Source organism: Oryctolagus cuniculus, chromosome 2, assembly GCF_964237555.1.
Source record: "Oryctolagus cuniculus chromosome 2, mOryCun1.1, whole genome shotgun sequence".
NCBI classification, from domain to species: Eukaryota; Metazoa; Chordata; class Mammalia; order Lagomorpha; family Leporidae; genus Oryctolagus; species Oryctolagus cuniculus.
The window spans coordinates 90,084,047-90,107,519 of record NC_091433.1 but is presented as its reverse complement, the minus strand read 5'-3'; the positions used below and the strand labels follow the sequence as shown (position 1 = coordinate 90,107,519).

Genomic DNA, 23,473 nt, shown 5'->3' with positions numbered 1-23,473 from the left:
ATCAAATTGAGAAGTTTCTGTACGGCAAAAGAAATAGTCAGGAAAGTGAAGAGGCAACTGACAGAATGGGAAAAATATTTGCAAACTATGCAACAGATAAAGGATTAATAACCAGAATCTTCAAAGAGATCAAGAAACTCTACAACAACAAAACAAACAACCCACTTAAGAGATGGGCCAAGGACCTCAATAGACATTTTTCAAAAGAGGAAATCCAAATGGCCAACAGGCACATGAAAAAATGTTCAGGATCACTAGCAATCAGGGAAATGCAAATCAAAACCATAATGAGTTTTCACCTCTCCCTGGTTAGAATGGCTTACATACAGAAATCTGCCAACAACAGATGCTGGCGTGGATGTGGGGAAAAAGGGACACTAACCCACTGTTGGTGGGAATGCAAACTGGTAAAGCCACCACGGAAGTCAGTTTGGAGATTGCTCAGAAACCTGAATATAACTCTACCATAAAACCCAGCCATCCCACTCCTTGGAATCTACCCAAAGGAAATTAAGTTGGCAAACAAAAAAGCCGTCTGCACCCTAATGTTTATTGCAGCACAATTTACGATAGCCTAGACCTGGAATCAACCTAAATGCCCATCAACAGTAAACTGGATAAAGAAATTATGTGTATGTATTCTAGAGAATACTCTATAGCAGTACAAAAATATGAAGTCCAGTCATGTGCAACAAAATAGAGGAATCTGGAAAACATCATGCTGAGTGAAGTAAGCCAGTCCCAAAGGGACAAATCTCATATGTTCTCCCTGATCGATGACAACTAACTGAACACCTAAAAGGAAACCTGTTGAAGTGAAATGGACACTAGAAGGAACAATGTCTTGATCAGCCCTTGTCCTGACTGTCGAGGAACAACTTACTATTTTATTCCTTTTAGTATTTTTTTTTTCTACTTAGTACCATTGTTTGGACTCTTTCATTAACACACAATTATTCTTAGTGGTTTAAATTTAACTGAAAAGCAATCCCTGTTAGATGTAAGAGTGGGAATAAGAAAGGGAAATTATGTATAGTTCGGCACATGTTCACTCAGACTTACCCCTAACAGTAGAGACAGAAATATTCCAGGGTATTCCAATTCAATCCCATCAATTTGACATGCTATCTTACTTGTTAAAGTGATCAGTTTAAGTTCATAACTGATCAGTAAGATAGAATTAAGTGTCAAAGGGATTACATAAATAAGACCAGTGTCTGCAAATAATACTTGATAGAATTAAAAAGGAGAGAATGATCCAACATGGGAAGCAGGATGTGCAGCAGACTCATAGAATGGCAAATGCCCTAAACAGCACTCTGGCCTCAGAATCAGCCCTTAAGGCATTTGGATCTGGCTAAAACAACCATGAGAGTTTCACAGGCATGGGAAGCCAAGATTCTGTGGCAAAAAAAATAAAAAATGACCTAACTGAAAAATCTCTGTGAGTGAGATCCTAGTGGGAAGAACAGGCCATCAAAGAAGGCAGTACCTTTCTCTGAAGGGAGGATAGAACTTCCACTTTAAATGTGGCCTTGTCTAAACAAGATCAGAGTTGTTGAACTCAATTGGTTTCCATAGTCTTGGAAGCTCATGACAAAAGCCTTGGGTGACTAATGACGTCATAAATAAGAGTGTCAATTGTTAAATCAACAACGGGAGTCACTGTGCACCTACTCCCCATGTAGGATCTCTGTCCTTAATGTGTTGTGCTATGCGAATTAATGGTAAAACAATTACCCAAACAGTATTCTATACTTTGTGTGTCTTTGCAGGAGCAGTCTGTTGAAATCTTTACTTAGTAGATACTAAGTTGATCTTCTATATATTAAGATTATTGAAAATGAATCATGATGAAGAATGGGATGGGAGAGGGATTGGGTGATGGGATGGTTGCGGGTGGGAGGGAGGTTATAGGGTGGGAAAACCACTATAATTCGAAAGTTGTACTTTGGAAATTTATATTTATTAAATAAAAGTTTAAAAAAAATAGCTGTCCCTAACTAGTGTGATGTGATAGCATGCAGTGGGTTCAATTTGAATTCCCATGATGACCAGTGCAGTTGAGTAACTTTCTCTATAACTATAGATCATTTTTTATGTCTTCTTTGGAGAAATATCTTTTAGACATTCCCCATTTCTAATATGGTTATTTTTTGTTTCTGCTATTGACTTGTTATTTATTTATTTATTTATTTATTTGACAGGTAGAGTTATAGACAGTGAGAGAGAGAGACAGAGAGAAAGGCCTTCTTTCCGTTGGTTTACTCCCCAAATGGCCACTTCGGCCGGCGCTTTGCTGATCTGAAGCCAGGAGCCAGGTGCTTTCTCCTGGTCTCCCATGCAGGTGCAGGAGCCCAAACACTTGGGCCATCCTCCCCTGCCCTCCCAGGTCACAGCAGAGAGCTGGACTGGAAGAGGAGCAACTGGGACTAGAACCCGGCGACCACATTGGATGCTGGTGCCGCAGGTGGAGAATTAACCAAGTGAGCCACAGCGCCAGCCCCATCTGCTATTGACTTGTAAGCACTTTTCATAAATTTGGATATTGCTCCTTTTTTAAAAAAAGTTATTTATTTATTTGAGAGGCCAAGTTACAGAAAGAGAGAGGAAAGACACATGGATGGGTCTTCCATTGTAGGTTCACTCCCCAAATGGCTGCAACAGCTGGAGTTGGGACAATTCAAAGCCAGGAGCTAGGAGCTCTTTCCAGGTCTCCCACATGGGTGGCAGGGACCCAAGCATTTGGACCCAAGCATTCCACTTCTTCCCCAGGCCTTTAGCAAGGAGCTGAATCAGAAGAGGAGCAGTCAGGACTCCAAGTGATACCCATATGTGATGCCAGCACATATGGGGCTTAATATACTATATTAAGTATATTAATATACTTACACTTAATTACTTATAATTAATTAGTATACTTAATATACTATATTAAGTATATTAAGCAGAGGCTTAATATACTATATACAGCACCAGCCCCTGGATATTGCTCCTTAACACATTAGTGTTTTGCAAACAATTTCCCTACTTGTAGGTTGCGTTTTTCATATTGTTGTTTCCTTTACTGTACTGAAGCTTTTAAGTCTGATATAATCCCATTTGTTTATTTTTGCTTTTGTATCTGTGTTTTTGGTGTAATATAAAGAAATCATTGCCATGCTCATTATCAGAAAGCTTTGCCACTGTATTCTCTTCTAGGAGTTTTATGGTTTCAGATCTTATGTTTACTTTATTATTATTATTATTCATTCTGTGTTCTCTTTTCTATATGATATGAGATAGGAATCTGATTTCACTTTTTTATTCCACATGGGAATCCAGTTTCCCACACAGCATTTATTGAAAAGAATATTATATCTCTGTTGTCTCTTCTCATTGTCCTTGTTCAAAATTAGCTGTCCAGGTATGTCTGATTGTAATTCTGGTCTCTCCATTCTGTTCAACCGATCTTTGTTTGTGTTTTTATGTAAGTATCATACTATTTCAATTATGACATTCTTGTAATAAAATTTTAAATCATGAACTGTGATACCTGTAGCTTTGCTTCTCAATATTTCATTGGTTCTTCATAATTTTTGTAGTTACATATGAAATTTACTTTTTATTCTATTTTTATGACAATGAAATTAGAACTTTAATACAGATTGTTTTGAATCAGTATATTGCTTTTTATAGCATAAACATTTTTATAAGCCTAATTCTTCTAATCAATGAACATTTTCCCAATTTGTGTTTTATTCAATTTCTTTCAACAATGTTTTCTAGTTTCCAGTTTACTTATCTTTCATCCTCTGAGTTTAATTTATTCCAAAATATTTTTGGCGCTATTGTTAATGGGGGTTATCTTCTTGCTTTATCTTTCAGGCAGGTTATTATCTGTATCTAGAAATGTTACTAGTTTTTTATTGTTAATTTTATAATTTCATAAATTATGAATTCATTAAATACATATCTTAGTTTTAATCTTTTTTTTAAGAATCAGTGGGAGTTTTCTACATATAGCATCACATCATCTGCAAGTAAAAGATAATTTTACTTCTTCCTTTACAATTTTGAGTCCTTTTGTTGCTTTTTCTTATGGATTGTTCTCCCTGTGCTTAAAGTATCATGCCTAATGAAATTGATAACAATGAGCATACCAGCCTTATAATGTGTTCTAGTGGAAAAAAATTCATTTTTCTTCACTATTATGGATTTTCCATAATGGACTTTATTACTGTGAAAAATTTTTAATTAAGCTTAACTATTAAGAATTTTTATGAAGCAAGTGTGAACATTATCACATGACTTTTCGTCATCAATTGAGATGATTATTTTTTCTTCTATTAATGTGACCTATCACATTAATAGATTTGCATGTGCAGTCCTCCTTGCATGACAGGAATAAATCTTACTTGGCCATGATTTTTTTGGGTATGTTGTTTAATTTTGTTTGCTAATATTTTAGTGATAATTTTGCAACAGTGTTTATCATAAATACTGGACTACAGTTTACTTATTTTTGCAGTATCTTTGATTTTGGTTTTGGAACATGTAGGTGAAAATATTCTCTATAGCTCTGTTTTTTTCGGTAGAAAGAAAATTTTTAAAGATTTATTTATGGGGATGATGCTGTGGTGCAGCAGGTTAAAGCCCTGGCCTGAAGATCCAGTATCTCATATAGGTGCTGGTTCTAGTCCAGGCTGCTCCACTTCCAATCCAGTTCTCTGCTATGGCCTGGGAAAACAGTAGAAGATGGCCCAAGCCCTTGGGCCCCTGCATCCGCATGGGAGACCCGGAAGAAGCACCTGGCTCCTGGCTTTGGATTAGCACAGCTCCAGCCATTGTGGCCATCGGGGGAGTGAACCAGTGGATGGAAGATCTCTCTCTCTCTCTGCCTCTACCTCTCTCTGTAACTCTTTCAAATAAATTAAAAAAAAGATTTTTTAATTTATTTTTTTAAATTTATTTGAAAGTCAGAATTACACAGAGAGAGAAGGAGAAGCAGAGAGGGAGCGAGGTCTTCCATCCACTGGTTCACTCCCCAATTGGCCCAACTGCTGGAGCTCTGTGATCTGAAGCCAGGAGCCAGGAACTTCTTCCGGGTCTCCTACATGGGTGCAGGTGCCCAAGGGGCCATCTTATACTGCTTTTCCAGGTCATAGCAGAGAGCTAGATCGGAAGTGGAGCAGCCAGGACTTGAACCAGTGCCCATATGGGATGTTGGCACTGCAGACAGTGGCTTTACCCACTACACCACAGTGCCGGCCCCAAGGTGGGAAGAATTTTTAAAGTATTTGAAAAGATTACATTCTCATTTGAGTATTTGATAGAATTCATCCATAAATCCATCTGTACGAGGATGGAAAGTCTTATTTACTTCAATCTCTTTCTATTTCTTCCTGATTAAACTTTAGAGGGTTATATTTTCTCGGGGACTTTGGCCATTTCTTCTAGATTGTCCACCTTGTTAACATATAATTGTTCATTATAAGTCTTACTTTTTTATTTCTGAGATATCTGTGATAATGTCTATATTTTCATTTCCAATTTTTAAAAATTATTTGAGTCTCCTCTACTTTTTCCTTAGTGGAAATAGATATAATTTGTTAATTTTATTTTTCAAAGAAACAAACTTAATTTGTTGATTTTTTTTCTGGTTTTACTTTTTTTTTTTTTTCAATTTACATCCTCTTCTGATTGGTATAATTTCCTATCTTTTGCTTACTGTGGATTTGGTTCATTCTTTTCCTAGCACCATGTAATGTAGTGCTAGACATTCTGGTGCTCTTTTTTTAATATATGAATTTATTGCCATAAACCTTTTTTTCTAGAAACTTCTTTGCTACATCCCATTCGTTTAAAAGTGTTGAATTTTCTTTGCCATTTTTAAAGGATACTTTCAAGTTTCCCTTTTCTGTGTTTGAATCACTAGTTGCTCAGGAACATATTGTTGAATTTCCATGTGCTTGTAAGTTTTCCAAGATTCTTCCTGTTATTGGTTATTTATTTATTTTTGACAGGCAGAGTGGACAGTGAAAGAGAGAGACAGAGAGAAAGGTCTTCCTTTGCCGTTGGTTCACCCTCCAATGGCCACCGCGGCCGGTGCGCTGCGGCCAGCGCACCGCGCTGATCTGAAGGCAGGAGCCAGGTGCTTCTCCTGGTCTCCCATGGGATGCAGGGCCCAAGCACTCGGGCCATCCTCCACTGCACTCCCGGGCCACAGCAGAGAGCTGGCCTGGAAGAGGGGCAACTGGGATAGAATCCGGTGCCCCGACCGGGACTAGAACCCGGTGTGCCGGCGCCGCAGGCGGAGGATTAGCCTAGTGAGCCACGGTACCGACCCTGTTATTGGTTTGCAGTTAAACCAAGACTAGTGCACCTTCAATCTTCTTGAATTTCTTTAGTCTGTTCTGTGTTCTAAAACAGTGAATAGTTCACTTAAATTACATTGTATATATCAAGCCCACTTAACCTCAAGTTTAACCTGTAGTTTATGCAGAACTTTTTCCTTAGGCACATTTGTCTGGCTAATCTTTCCATTGTCAAAAGTAGTCTTTTTAAAATCCACTCCTACTATGGTATTGCTATCTCTTTGTGATTATTAAAAAATAATTTCCACTTTTAGTTGCTCTTATTAATATGTTCTTTTGAAGAACTGATCTTTTTATCATTAAATAATGACTTCCTTTGTAACGACAATATTTTTTTGACTTAACAAGTACTTTACACCTGCACTCTTGGTTTTGGATGGATTCTTTTCCAACCCCTTCACTTTTAGCCTATTTTAGTCCCTAAACCTAAAATGTGTCTCTTTTAGACATCACATTACCTCAATCCTTTTTGTGTTCGAAGAATTCTTCTAAGATTCTACTGAGAGGCAAATATTGTTGTGAGTAATCCCCTCAGTTTTTGCTTGTCTGAAAAAGATTTCATTCTTCCTCTGTTTCTGTAAAACAGCTGTCCTGAAAATGCTAACGTTGGCTGGCAATATTTTCTTTCAATACCTTTAATAAATAATCATGTTTTTCTCCTGGATTGTAAGGTGTTACTAAGACATCCACTGATTAATGGAAATCTCCTTGATGCTAATTACATCATAATTTTCTTATTGTTTCTAAAATTATCTCTTTGTCTTCCTCTTTTGTCATTTTAATTATAATATGCCTTGTTGAGGGACTGTGTCTTTCTGTGTTTCTTCTCTTTTGGGATTTTCCATGAATACAAATTTGTTCACTTGATGTTTTTCCAGATGGCTTGCCATAGCTTTTCTTTGTCCATTTTCACACTCTCTCTTTTTTTGGTCCTTTTATTTCAAAGCACTCAACTTCAAGTTCAGAGATTTTTTTTTTCTGTTTGATATAATCTGCTTTTGAAACTCTATTGGATTTCTTAATAATTCATTATTTATTTTAATATTAATTATTTAAAAATTCATTTTGAAGGAATGTTTTTGTTTTTTATGATATCTGTGTCCTTGTTGAAATCCTCAAATCAGGAAATGTTTTTTTGGATTTCATTGACTTGTCTATCTTATTCTCCTGTACTTCCCTGGAATTTTCTTAAGGTTAATATTTTTAAATTCTTTACATGCAATTTTGACTATCCATTACTTTGGAGTCAGATGGTGGATAATTATTGTGGTACTTTGTGGTATCAGTTTTCCCTGCTTTTTCAAGTTTCTTGTGTTTCTGCATTGATGTCTACATATCTGGTAGAATAGTCACCTCCTGAAAATGCATGTACACTGGCTTTCAGCTGCAGATGGGGCCCTATGGTGTTGGTAGAGTAGTACTTGTTCACTCTGGCTATAGTTGGGGGGGGGTGGAGTAGTGTTGCCTCTGTGTGGCTCCTTTGGTTATGACTTGCAGTGATGACTGCAAATACCTCCATTTCATAGGCTGTAGCAACTGTTGTAGTAACAACAGTGACACCATAAGTTGATAGCATTCTTGGTAGAAAGATCCTTAGAGGTACCCATTCTTATTTTACCCACAGTGGTGAAATTCAATTCAGGAGATATCTCTTAGTGCCAGGTGTGATACAGCCTATAAGCAGCCACAGTTGTATTGTGCTGCAAGGCTCAATACAGAGTGGATGTGGAGCTGAGATTCTGCGCTAAGTGTCTTCCTTAACCATTGGAGTACATGTGACATAAGTGCACATTCGCTCTCTTAGGTATGGATTGATGCAATCCTATAGCCAAGCCTAGAACAAGGAAACTAAGGCAGTCTTCAGTATCTCATGCATTGGAGGCAGAGACACAGCTGTGACTCCAGTTGAGGAGGTTAGAATGCCAGACTGGAATTACTGTGTTATTTCCTCAATTCCACAGTAGCAAATGACAGATTTTTTTTTTTTTTTGCTATCCCAGTGATTACTGTCTATTGTCTTTGATATTAAGGGTATATCACTTCAACACTCAAGAGACTCTGTGCTCATTAATTTTAAATTTAGAGTCAGAGAGCAGAGCACAGATGTAACTTCAGGCACAGAGCCAACAAGGAAATACAGCAATTTAGGTATAAGAAGTGGAGGTACTATGTACTAGTGATCCTTAATCCTGAAGTGGTGGGAAACAGCCGTGGTTCAGACCCTGTGAAGCTGGACTCTGCAAAAACAAGGACCTGAAATTGTGGCATACAGCTGTAGCATGGGATCCGAGGCATCAGAAATAGTGCAGTGACAGTTTCAGTTCCACAGGGTTGGGGAAAGGAAACTCAGCAGTTCAGACTCCCAACATCTGGTCTATGTCCAGAGGGCAAGGCACTGTGACTGATCAGCACAAAGGGCAGAGGGTCTCTTTCCCTCGGGAGCAGGGTGTGGCATCAGCTCACTGTCTGGGGGAAGAGCTACTCTTCTAGGCCTGGGCTCCGAAATTTCCCAGCAGCAACTGGGATGGAAGCCTGAGAGCCACATGGTAGCTTGCTTCCAAGTGACAGGGAGTGCAGCACATTGCTGAGGATGGCATGCTACTGTGTCTGTGAGTGTGGTTCAATGATGGTAAAGTATCAGGGATACACTGGCCACTGGTCCCTGAAGCAGCATGTACTCCAACAGTGGTTCCACAATGCAGTAGACACCTTGGCAACAGTACATAATGCATGCTTCTCTGGAGTAATGCAGCTGTGTGAGACTCAGGCAGTCTTCTAAACTAGGCTTAGGCCCTCCAAGGATTACAAGCTTCTCAATACTAAAGATTACAGTTGTCTCCAGCAGTGACAGGAGCCATTGGGAGCCTTGTTTTACATTTTCTCCACAGGGAGAATTTGTTCCTGGTTCTGAGCTGATCTCAACTTTGTCTATGTTGCTGTGGGGGCAAGATATTTCTGTCTAATCTGTATGTGACCATCCTGAATTTCTGTGCTCTGAGAGTTTTCCACCACTTCCTTGCTATACTTAAACACTCTGCTTTAGTAACTCTGGTCAAAATACAGATTGCTATTTATTGTTTTGATCACTATTCAAATTGGGTAAAAGCATTAGGCACTTTCAGGAAGCCATCTCATTGACGATGCTACATCATCTTCATATTTTTGATATTTCCTTTAAGTGATCTATGTCATTTTAGAATATTTAATTGGTATTACTTGTAGAATAGAAATAGAAGACTTTCTCCATTACATATCAGCAAACAACACATTTTGCTGTCCCATTGGTTACAGCCTATTGTCTGTAGATGTCCTTATATGTTTTTAATGTCACACAGAGTGATCTGACTTCTAGCATTTTTTATTTTAATTTTAATGAATTAACAGATTCAATATGATTTGTAGATGTAAGTCTAAGAACATAGTGATATTCCCCTCCTCCCTCCCTCCCTCTCTCCAACCTTTCCTCCTTCTACACTTCTTTCTGTCTTTTTTGAGGGGGATTTTTAGATAACACATTTAAATTTACATTACATTTAAAAGGCTTAGTACTTCACTGGATAAGAGGTTTAATAAGATCCATATGCATTTTTGTTACTGTTTATTGTTAAGAGCATATTCCTTCAACACCTGACATAATCTTTGTGGTTATAATTTTTATATGTTCAGCTAATACATACTCTTAATAATGTCAGGTGACAATTTCTGGATAAACACTCTCTAGAGAACCTATTCTCCCAAATCCACAAATAATAAAATTTGGAGATTTAAAGGTTCCCATATTCCTCAAAGGATCACAGCTTTTTTTTCAAATCTAGTTTACTAAAGAGTGAGGTATTTAAACTTCTTTTATTACTATTTTACTCATACATAGCAAACTAAGAAAAAATTAAAAATTTTCACTAACCTTTATATTGCCACAGTCACACTGTTCATCAAGTTCCATTATACTATTGCCACATATTTTCCTTGGTCTGTCTTGCTTATAAACTGGCATTTCAAAAGGATCACTCTGAAGACAGTGAAGGCCAGATTGTGAAGAGATATATTTAAAGTCATCCAAACTACAGGTGCTAAAATCCTTTATACCCTTGGAGAATCTAAAATGCAAAAATTCATGTAATACAAAAATTATTGATACATATCTCTACATTTACCGTGATATGTTGTTTTCAAGATAGCTTTAAAGAGCAATATTCTGAAAACCGTATTGTGGAATACCTGGTTAAGCTGTTGCCTGTGATGCCAGCATCCCATATGAGCATCAGAATTCAAGTCCCAGCTCCATGCATCCAAACCAGCTTCCTGCTAATGTGCCTAGGAAAGCAGTAAAAGATGGCACCAGTGCTTGGGCCCCTGCACCCATGTAGGAGACCCAGATGAAACTCTGGGCTATTGCCTCCTGCTTGGCCTGACCCTAGCCATTTTGGCCTTTTGGGGGAGTGAATCAGCAGATCAAAGACTTCTCTCTGTCTCTGTCTCTGTGACACTCTGCTTTTAAAATAAATAAATGGAGGAGCCAGCGCTGTGGCATAATGGATTAAACCCCCTCCTGCAGTGCTGGCATCCCGTATGGGTGCTGGTTCAAGTCCTGGCTGCTCCACTTCCAATCCAGCTCTCTACTATGGCCTGGGAAAGTAGTACAAGATGGCCCAAGTCTTTGGGCCCCTCCACCCATGTGGGAGACCCAGAAGAAGTTCCCAGCTCCTGGCTTAGATCAGCACAGCTCCAGCTGTTGTGGCCAACTGGGGAGTGAACCAGCAGATGGAAGACACCCACCCTCTGCCACTTCTCCTTCTCTCTCTGTGTAACTCTGACTTTAAAATAAATAAATAAATCTTTAAAAAATAAATAAATGGAATATTTTTAAATAAAGCACTATATACTCTACAGCAAACAATAATCACACTTTTTAAAAATATTTATTATATTGGTAATGCACTTTAAAATATTTTAATTTACCATTTCTACATAATCTACTAGATGTCACTCCTCACTATCTACAAGGTATTGGTTTCAGAACCTCCTGTCTCCAGCATGGATAACAAAATTCATGGCTGCTCAGTTCCCATCATCATCATTGAGTCTGCAAACATAGGAATTGTTACCCTTATTTCCTTCCCTAGTGACAAGCAACAAAATTTAGAATTTTAAACCTTAGTATTTAGTATATTTTTATCTAAATACTTAATTCTGTTTTTGTGCCCTTTCTGTAAATTCAGTAAATATAGACATGTTGGTATCAACTTTAATGGGATATTTTAGAGTTTCTGCTTTCCATAAGTAAACACTTTTCAATGAACAACCTGTTATAGAATTCACATTCAAGGGCCGGCGCCATGGCTCACTTGGTTAATTCTCCGCCTGAGGCACCAGCATCCCATATGGGCGCCGGGTTCTAGTCCCGGTTGCTCCTCTTGCAGTCCAGCTCTCTGCTGTGGCCCAGGAAAGCAGTGGAGGATGGTTCAAGTGCTTGGGCCCTGCACCTGCATTGGAGACTGGGAGGAAGCACTGGCTTCTGGCTTCAGATCGGCACAACACACCGGCCATAGCGGCCATTTGGGGAGTAAACCAACGGAAGGAAGACCTTTCTCTCTGACTTTCTCTCTCACTGTTTGACTCTGCCTGTCAAAATAAAAAAAAATAATAATAAAAAGAATTCACATCCAAACGAGATGGCATAGATTTAATTTTTTCTGCTTACCCTTACTAAGACCAAGAACAAATTCTGGAAATAACACAAAAACCATCTTAATGGGAGAGTTTTTTCAAAAGAAAAAACTTCAAAAGAAAAACTTGAAAAAGCTCTCCCGAAGGGAGTGGTAAATAGGTTTAGTGTCTCAGAACGAAAAAGACAACACAGTTGCCCACCTAACAGAAAGCAATGACAAGGTTTAATGTTTTCAGAACCACAACCTGATAAAAATGCACAGCCCGGGTACACTCCCTCCTCCCAAGGATCTAACGGGAGGATCATGTGAGTGAAGCACCATCACCAGCAAGGGAGAACAGTAAAATCTTTGCAAACAGTAATGGAACAAAGGAAATGTTTTGAACCTCTGTCACTGAGAGTCACCAGGTCTGAGGGCCTGCACTGGCAAGAGGAATTGTGTTACAACAAATGCCCAAAGAATTACTCTGTCTCCTAGAGGCAGCAAATTCCTGAAGCAATAAAAGGGTGACCAGAAAATCTCTTTGTTTTTGTGAGCTTGACACTTTCCCTGACTGAAATAACTGGGGCAGTTAAAACTGAGGAAATGTCTCCTGCCCAAAGACAGCATGAGCAATACCAATGACACAAGACGATGATGTTGGAATGATGAACATTAAAACAAGATGCACAAGGGAATTAAAGATGATATTTTAAAATAGAAGACATTCATTTTAAAAACTCTATACCAAACATCATGATACAGCTTTAGAAATCACAGCATCATGAAAAACTGAATGCCTGTCCCCTAAGATTAGAAACAAGATACGGATATCCACTCTCACTGCTTCCATTCATATTCGAGTGAAGCTATTTCAAGTGCAATTAAGCAATAAGAAAAAATGATCTGCAGATACATGGAAAGAAAAAAATTAAACAGTTCTCAGGCACAGATGATTTTCTTTATAGAAAACTTTAGGGAGTCAAGACAAAATATTCCAAAATGTCTAAACAGATTAAGCAAGCTTGCAGCAGCATGTAAGGTCATTAGAAAAGCATCAATTATACATCGATGCATTAGGATGTATGCATTAGCAAAGAGCAATCTAAATTAAGTAACAACTACCCAGGGGAGTGCATTTGGCACAATGATCAAGTTGCCACTTGGGATACACAAATCCCACCCCAAAGTGCCTAGTTGGATCCCTGGCTCCTCTGCTCCCAATCCATCTTCCTGCTAATGTGTAAACTGGGAGCATCAGATGAGGGCTCAAGTGCATTCCTGCTTTTGGGAAATCTGATGAATTTGTGGTTCCTGGCTTCAGCCTGACTCAACCCTGGCTATGTACGCATTTCATGACTGAATCAGTAGATGGAAAGTTGTGTGTGTGTGTGTGTGTGTCTGCTTTCAAATAAAATCAAAATAAGTAACTTTAAAAAACATTGACAATATCATAAAAATACCAAAACACTTAAGAGCAAATTTTATAAAAAGAAGTATAAAATCAATAAACTGTAAAATACAAACATTCTTCAAAGAAATTAATGGGGAACAAAATAAATGAGGATGTTTACCATATTCGAATATCAAAAGACAATTATGTTTTAAGATTACAAGTTTCCTAAATAAAATCATTATTTTAAACAATATGATACTCATCAATCAGAAGGACTTTCTTGTAGAAACTGGAAATGAAGTAATAAGATGCATAGGAAAATGAAGGACCTGACATAGGCAAAGCATTTTTTGGAATATATAAAAAATCTTAAGGAACTTGCACTACATAATCAAAACACAATCAAAAGATACACTTATAAAAATAACTTGTATTTCCACAAGAATGCATACCCAGATTGATGAAAAATCAGATTCCAATAATAAATTCATACATTTATATGCTCAATTATTTTATTATATTTTATTTTATTATTTGAGAGGGAGAAATGGAGGGAGGGTAGGGAGGAAGGAGGAAGAGAGAGAACTCCCACAGTTAGTTCACACCCCAAAAACCTGCAACAGTCAGAGCCAGGAGCTGAGAATGCAATTCAGGTCTCACACATGAGTTACAGTAACCCAGTCACTTGGACCAACACTGCTGCCTTCCAGGTTTTTCACTGGCAAGAAGCTGGAGTTGGGAATAAAAATCCCAGATACTTGATGTGGGCTGCTGACATCTTATTCACTAGGCTAAACACTTGCTCCCCAGTCAATTGATCTTTGGAGAAGCTGGCAAGGCAAGGAAATGTGGGAAAGTTTAGTGATTTCATCCAATGGTGTTAGACATATTATACATCTAGATGCCAAAATAAAAATTAACTTAGACACACATGCAATAAACTTAAAAGCTATCATAAAGCAATAAAAGAGCTACAGAAACATACACAAAAGAAAAATTAATAAATTGAACTTCATTTTCAATTATTATCAGTAATTTTGCATTCATCTTTACATTGAACAATATCAGTTTAAGTGCAAGTATTAAAGCACTTTCATTGTGTAAATATATTTAAATTGATAAAATAATTATACATATTAATAGGTAGATGTAATGCTTGACATATGTCATATATCTCTATATATACATATATATATATATTTAAAACATTGTCCCATAATTAAGTCAAGCTGGTTAACATACTCAGCACATTGAACTTCTGGCTTTTTTGTAGTAAGAATATTTAAATACTGTTCTTTAGGGGGCAGGAATCTAGTTCCACTCGAATGCACATCACATACTTTTGTGCCATAGTTTCAGATCCATCTCCACTCCTGACTGAGCAGCAGATGAACTGCTCAAATGCTTGGATTCCTAACAACAACTTGGGAGAACTGGATTGAGTTCCAGGCTCATGACTTCAGTCTCACCCAGCCCCAGACATTGAGAATTGTACCAGCAGGTGGAAGATATCTCCTGGTCTCTGTGTGTGTTTCTATCTCTCTAACTTTCAAATAAAAAATGAAAACAAAATGTACTCTTTATCAGTTTTGAAATCTCTGATATATTACAGTTGTCCCTCAGCCTCTATATTGGATTGGTTCAGAAGCCACTGAAATCAAATTGATGAGTGATCAAATCCATTACATAGAGCCGGCGCCGTGGCTCAATAGGCTAATCCTCCACCTTGCGGCGCCGGCACACCGGGTTCTAGTCCCGGTTGGGGCGCCGGATTCTGTCCCGGTTGCCCCTCTTCCAGGCCAGCTCTCTGCTATGGCCAGGGAGTGCAGTGGAGGATGGCCCAGGTGCTTGGGCCCTGCACCCCATGGGAGACCAGGAAAAGCACCTGGCTCCTGGCTCCTGCCAGGATCAGCGCGGTGCGCCGGCTGCAGCGGCGGCCATTGGAGGGTGAACCAACGGCAAAAGGAAGACCTTTCTCTCTCTGTCTCTCTCTCTCACTGTCCACTCTGCCTGTCAAAAAAAAAAAAAAAAAAAAAAAAAAGAAATCCATTACATAAAGTGGTGTAGTATTTGTGTATAACTTACACACATCTTCCCACATACTTTAAATCATCTCTGGATTACTTAGAATATCTAATACAATGTAAATGCTATATAAATAAATGTTGCGCTATATTTTAAGGCAATAATGACAATAAAAATGTCTGTTAACATTCAGTACAGGTGTAATTTTTTCTAATACTTTTCTAATGTATTGGTTGGTAGACTCCATGGAGGCAAAACCCATGAATACAGAAAGCTGACTGACTAATCACCATGTTTTAAGAGATATCTCAAACTTATTTCCCCTAAGTTATTGAACCTTTGTATCCTTTGGTCAATATTTCCCCATTATCCACCTACTCCATAGCCTCTGGTGAGCATTTTTCTACTCTCTATATGAATTCATTTTTTTTTTTTTTGGATTCCATATATGTGAGATTGTACAGGACTTGTCTTTGTGAGTTTGGCTTACATTACATTAGCCTCATGTCCTCCACGTTCATCCTGATAGATGTGCTGATAGAGTTTAATCTTTGTGTTTGCATGGCTTGTGTACATGTGCCACATTTCCTTTATTCTTTCATCTGTTGGCAGATACATAGATTGACTTCAAATGTTGGCAACTGTGAACAGTGCTACAGGGAACATCATAATGCAAACATTTTCCCACGCTTATTTCAATTATTTTGTATGTCTATCCAGATGTGGGATTTCTGGGTCATATGATTATTCTATCATTAGCATTTCGAGGACCTCTCATACTCCTTTCCATGATGACTGTACAGTGCACAATGGTTTCCCTTTCTGATTATCATTACAAGTTAGCTTTATTATTTTGATTATAGCCATTCTAACTGAAGTGAGGTGATATGTGATTTTAATTTTCATTTCTCAGATTATTATAAATATTTAGAGTATTTTTCCATATATCTGTTGGCCATTTGTATGCGTTTGGAGTAATGTTTCCTCAGGTCCTAAGTCAATTTTAAAAATAGACTTACTTTGTTTTTTGATGTTGATTATTGTAGGTTTTTTGATATAAAATCAATAAAATATCACATGGACAATATGTAAATATTTTATCCCAATGTGTGGGTTGCCTTTTTATTCCATTATTTTACCTTTTCTGCTGGGTAGATTTTATTTTGATGCTTGTGCATTGGAACTCTAACACAGAATTATGGAGTTTTTTCTCCTAGGTTTTCTTCTAGTAGCTCCACAGTTTCATGTGTATATATTTAAGTTTTTCATTCATTTTGAGAGGAGGGTTCAGTTAAATACTTCTGCATATATATATGCCATTTTTCAAGCACACTTTATTGTGCAGACCGTCTTTTTATCATTATGTGTTCTTGGAATCTTTGTGAAGAATCAATTTACCTAAGGTCATCAAACTGAGTTAACACAAAATGATTACTCTATGACATATTATAATAACACTCTGAAATGCTAAGAACAGAGAGAGGATTTTGAAAGCAATAGAAGAAAAAAAATCACCCAAAGTACATAACATCAGACTTCTCAAGAGAAACACTGCAGAACAGAAGGGAGTGAGAGAAAATATTCAGAGTACTGAAGTTAAAAAAAGAAACTTTAACCATGAAAAATATCCTTCAGATTTGAAGGTGTAATGAAGATTTTTCCAGACCAAAAAAAAAAAGAGGATTCATCATGCAAAGACCTATCCTCCAAGAAATGTTAAAGTCAGTTCCCAAAGGGAAAGAAATGAACACCAACATGTAACAATAACAGATTTGAAGTTACAAAATGTAGCATTAAAAGTAATTTAGAAAGTAAGCAGTGAGGGTCCCAGGATGGTCTGATTTATGTGGGGCAAAATTAATACTTAAACAAGGAGAGAGTGCACTCTCAGGATAAAGCTGCGGGAGGGAGAGCTATGGTGGGAGAAGCTGCCAGAGCAGTGGAGGCAGTCCAGACCCATGCTGAGAGAGCAAATACACAACAGAAGACTTGGATCCAGCGAGGAGGACATCTGCCTCAGCAAGCCAGGTGAGAAGGGACTCTCACTGATACAATGTAATTTAATACAATGTAAATCCCATCTAAATAAATAGCTGCTACAATAGGAGAGCGAGCTCGGTGAACTGCTTTCAGAGTTATGTCATGGAATCCCAACAATAGCAGGCAACCAAGCACCCAGAGGCTGGCGGGGGCGGGGGGAGGGGGGGCGTGGCGTCTCTTTCCCTCCCCACCTCTCCACTACAGTGGAGATCTGCACCGGGTGCGGGGAAGCTGACACCATTTTTGGACACAGGCAGGTGGCAGCTGCCCCAACTCCTGTGGCAAGGGCCACACAATTCAGAGGAAGCCGAGCAACAGGGCCTCCATTGCACCAGTTGGACAGTGCAGGTGGCCTGACAACAAAAAGGAGGGGGAGCCACCCCTATGAGGAGAAGTGCCACCTGCTGGACTCTGCTACCTGCACAGCACAACTGAGCAGTGAGCCCAGCTGCAATGGGTGGGTACTTTGTGTGCCTAGGAACACAGATCTAGCCAGAGAGGAAAACCCACCTTCCCCACCTACACCAAATCTGGTTGGGAAGACCACACACAGACAGTGACTCCGGAATCAACTTAGTTTCCCTGTAGATGGGTTAGCTAGTGGGGAGGAAAGGCCAGACTGACACACCACAACCCAGAGAGCCCTGGGTGCTGAGTCTGAGAAAACAGTGACTGCATAAGAGGAGGCAGAGTGTGGCTAGGTACCGGGCAACCACAGAATGCCTCCCCACACTCCCCGAGCTCCTCAATTGCCTATAGCAGCTCACAGCAGAGGGAACCATGCTCACAGAAAAGACTCCACAGATCAAATGTGCAGTTCATAAAACGGTGTGGACGAGTGCTGAGCACACTGGGGAATAACTAATCTGGGTGTTCCTTTGCTGGGAAGAAAAGAGTTGGTCACATCAACTGAGATGACCATTTCTCTCCATCCAGTTAATCAGAGGAGAGCTACCATGCCCAACTGGGGTCTTACCCTGGATATTTGCCTCATGTTGGAATAATAAATAGAGCACCCTGACCATACCCAGCACACATCTCTTAGTGTTCACTGAAGGTGTAGACATCCCACTAAGCCACAGAAACACAGATATGGAAAACCCATCAGACAAAGAAAAATTCTACAGCACCAAAAAATAAAGGCAAAATTCTAGAAATAAGAATAAGGAAGACACTATGAGCCTCCCAAAGGAACATACAACATTTCAATATTAGACTGTGAAGACTAAGAGATTGAGGAAATGCCAGAATTGGAATTCAAAAAGCTATTCATCAGATAACTCAAAAGCAATCAGAAGCAAATTCACAAACTAAAGAAAACAATATATGATGTGAGTGAAAATTTCTCCCATTAAATCAAAATGAAATACTAGAAATGAAGAACTCAATAGATCAAGTAAATAATGCAGTGGAAAGTCTCAACAACAGAACTAGTGGGTGAGTTAGAATAAAGAATATTCGAGATAGAAAACAAATCTCTGGAAATTTTACAGTCAGACCAAAAACAAGAAGAAATTAGAAATCTAAAAAACACTGTTGGAGATCTACAGGCTACTATCAAATGACCCAACATACAGGTACTAAAGTTCCTGAGGCGTGGAAAGAGGGAAAGGATTAGAAGGACATTTTAGTGAAACAGTAACAGAAAACTTCCCTAATTTGGAGAAAGACGGGGACAACCAAGTACAGAAAGAACATAAAACTCTTAATAGACATGACCAAGAAAAATTTTCACCATGACATAGTGTAGTCAAACTCTCTACAGTAAAATATAAAGAAAAGATTTTAAAATTTACACAAGAGAAATGCCAGATTACTTTCAGAGGATCTCCAATTATACTCACTTCTCATTATAAACCTCACAAGATAAGACAATGGTGTGATATATTCCAAGTTTTGAGAGAAAAAACTGTAAACCTAAAACATTGTACCCAGTAAAGCTCTCATTTATGAATGACAGTTAAATAAAGACCTTCCATAATAAACAGAAATTGAAAGAATTTATCTGTATCTGTGTTTCTGTGGCTTAGTGGGATGTCTGCACCTTCAGTGAACACCAAGAGATGTGTGCTGGGTGTGGCCAGGGTGCTCTGTTTATTATTCCATCTAGACTTTAAAAAGATGCTTAAGAATGTGCTACACACGGAAACACAGAAACATGGTCATCACTATGAAAGAAGGTAAATGAAGAAAATTGCCCAGAAAAAGTTACAAAGGAAATCCAAATAAAAAATAGGAATATTTAGGGGAAAATATCAGGGCAAAGTCGTTACCTATCTATAGTCACCTTGAATATACATGGCTTCAACTCTCCAGTTAAAGATACAGACTGGCTGAATGGATTAAAAAACAAAACCCATCTATTTGCTGCCTACAAGAAACAAATCTCACAAAGAATGTTACTTTCAGACTGAAAGAAAAAGGATGGAAAAAGATATTCCATGCTAATAGAAACAAACAAAAAAAAAAGAGCTGGGGTAGCTATCCTAATATCAGAAAAAATAGACTAACATAAAAACTGTTAAAAAAAAGACAAAGAAGGGCATTTTGTAATGAGTGAGAGATTGATTCAACAGTAAGATGTCACTATAATCAATGTTTGTGCACCCAATTACAGGGCACCTGGGTATTTAAAAGAAATGTTAATGTATCTAAAGGGAGACATAAACTCCAATACAATAGAAATGGGGGACTTCAACACCCCACTTTCAGCAATGGACAGATGAACCAGGCAGAAAATCAGCAAGGAAACAACAGAGGTAAGCAGCACTATAGACCAAATGGATGAAAGAGATATCTACAGAACTTTCTATCCTACAGCCATGGAATACATATTCTCCTCACTTGTGTATGAAATTTTCTCTAGGATTGACCACAAGCAAGGCCATAAAGCAAGTTTCAGCAAATTAAAAAAAAAAGTGAAATTAAACCATGCATCTTCTCTGACTATAATCGAATGAACTTGGAAATCAACAACTCTGGAATCTCTAGAACATATGCAAATACAAGGAGACTGACAACATACTCCTGAATGAACAGTCATTGAAGAAATAAAAAAAAATCAAAAAATTTCTGGAAACAAATAAATTTGACAACATATCAAGACTTATGGTATACAGCAAAACTATTGTTAAGAGGGAAATTTACAGCAATTGGTGTCTGCATCAAGAAATTGGAAAGGCAGCAAATAAATTATCTCTCAATGCATCTCAAAGACCTAGAAAAACAACAGCAAACCAAGCCCAAAACTAAGAGGAGAAAGAAATAATTAAAATTAGAGAATAAAAAAACTTAAAACCAAAAAAAGAAACAAAAGTATAGCAAAATGAAGAGAATATTCTTTGAAAAATAAACAAAATTGACCCACTGTTGCCCCCAACTAACCAAAAAAGGAAGGAAAAGACCAAAATTAATAAAATTACTACAAAGAGTAGTATGCCAACAAACTGGGAAACCTAGAAGAAATGAATAGATTCCTGGACAATAAAAGCTAAATAAATTGAGCCACGAAGCCACAGAAGACCTTAAAGATCCATAATTAAGACAGCAATTGAATTAGTAATAAAGATCCTCCCAAGGGAAAAAAAAACAAAAAGCCCAGGACCGGATGGCTTCATTGCTGAATTCTACCAGACATTTAAAGAACTAACTCCAATTCTTCTCAAGGTTTTCAAAACAATTGAAAGGGAGGGGGTCGTTCCAAATTCTTTCTATGACGTCAGCATCATTTTAATTTCTAAACATGAAAAAGATATAATAGAGAAAGAGAAAAACAGACCAATTTCCCTGATGAACATAAATGCAAAAATCCCCAACAAAATATAGCAAATCACTTCCAAAAACACATCAGAAATATCATTCACCTGGTTCACCTATATATACCACATGGGGTTTATCCCTGGTATGCAGGGATAGTTCAACATTTTAAAATCAATCACTGGGATACCTCATGTTAACAAACTGAGAACAAAAATTGTATGATTATCTCAATAGATGCAGAGAAAGCATTTGATAAAATACAACACCCGTTCATGATGAAACCTCTAAGCAAGTTGGGTACAGAAGGAACATTCCTCAACACAATCAAGGCAATTTATGACAAACCAATAACCAGCATCCTATTGAATAGAGAATAGCAGGAAACATCCCCACTGAGATCCAGAACCAGAAAAAGGATGCTCACTCTCACCACTACTATTCAATATAGTCCTGGAAGTTTTAGCCAGAGCCATTAGCCAAGAAAAAAGAAATCCAGGGGATTAAAATTGGGAAGGAGGAAGTCAAACTATTCCTATTTGCAGATGACATGATTCTATATATAGGGGATCGAAAAGAATCCACAAAGAGACTACTGGAACTCATAGAAGAGTTTGGTAAAGTTAGCAGTATATAAAATCAAGATGCAGAAATCAATAGCCTTTGTATACACAGACAAAGCCATGACTGAGAAAGAACTTCTAAGATCAACTGTATTCACAATAGCTACCAAAAAAATCAAATACCTTGGAGTAAATTTAACCAAGTGTGTCAACGATCTCCATGATGAGAATTAGAAAGCATTAAAGAAATAGACAGAGCTACCAAAAAATGGAAAAAATCTTCCATGTTCATGGATTGGAAGAATAAATATCATCAATGTCCATACTAAAAGCAATTTACAGATTCAATGCAATACCAATCAAAATGCCAATATATTTCTATATATTTCTATATATTTCATATATAGAAAAAAATGATGCTGAAATTCATATGGAAACACAGGAGACCCCGAATAGCTAAAGCAATCTTATAGAACAAAAACAAGGCTGGAGGCATCACAAAACCAGATTTTAATACATACTAGAAGGCAGTTATCATCAATACAGCCTGGTACTGTTAAAACAGATGGATAGACCAATGGAATATAATAGAAACGCTAGAATTCAATCCAAGCATAGATAACCAACTTATCTTTGATAAGGAAGCCAAAATCAATCCCTGGAGCAAGGACAGTATCTTCAACAAATGGTGCAGGGATAACTGGATTTCCACATGCAGAAGTACGAAGCAAGACCTCTCTCTACCTTAAAGCTTACACAAAATCCACTTAAAATGGATTAAAGATCTTAATCTGTGACCCAATGTCATCAAATTATCAAAGAACATTGGGGAAACCCTGCAAGACATTGATATAGGAAAAGAGTTCTTGGAAAAGGCTGCAGAGGTACAGACAAAGCCAAATTTGATAAATGGGATTAAATCAAATTGAGAGGTTTCTGTACTGCAAAAGAAACACTCATCAAAGTGAAGAGGCAACCAATAAAATGGAAGAAATTACTTGTAAACCATGCAAATGATAAAGAATAAATAATCAGAATATATAAGTTGAAGAAATTCAACAACAAAACAACCAAGTTAAGAAATGAGCAAATGACCTCAACAGATATTTTTCAAAAGAGGAAATCCAAGTGGCCAACAGACACATGAAAAAATCCTCAGGATCATTAGTTATCAGGGAAATGCAAACCAAAATCACAATGAAATTTCATCTCACTCCAGTTAGAATGACTTTCATACAGAAATCAACAAACAACAAATGCTGGCAAGAATGTGGGAAAGAAATGTACTCTAATCCACTGTTGGTGGGAATACAACCTGGTAAAGTCACTATTGAAGACACTATGGAGATACCTCAGAATGCTGAATATTGACCTACCATATATATGACCCAGTTATACCATTCCTGGGAATTTACCCAAAAGAAATGATATCAGCATATGAAAGTGTTATCTGTATCCCCATGTTTATTGCAGCTCAATTCACAATAGCTAAGACATGGAATCAACCCAAATTACCATCAACTGAAAACTGGATAAGAAAATTATGGGATATGTATACCATTGAATACTACTCAGTGGTTAAAAAAAAAATGAAACCCAGGCGAAGCCAAGATGGCGGAATAGTGAGGGCGCACACCGATAGTCCGGGAAAATTTAGTTTAATAAAAGGGGAATTACGGTAGCCTCAGA

The 23,473-nt window shown here is 37.8% G+C and overlaps 1 protein-coding gene across 3 annotated transcripts in view; it reads right to left on the bottom strand.

Moving 5' to 3' along the window:
- The window catches only part of LOC103352159 (disintegrin and metalloproteinase domain-containing protein 5), a 127,139-nt gene that overhangs the window by 45,658 nt on the left and 58,008 nt on the right, over positions 1-23,473 (bottom strand). For all 3 annotated transcript variants that reach the window (XM_051832399.2, XM_051832400.2, XM_070069668.1), the window contains one exon: positions 10,261-10,453. In XM_051832399.2, the coding sequence (XP_051688359.2) occupies positions 10,261-10,453 (193 nt within the window). The remainder of the gene's footprint in view (positions 1-10,260; positions 10,454-23,473) is intronic.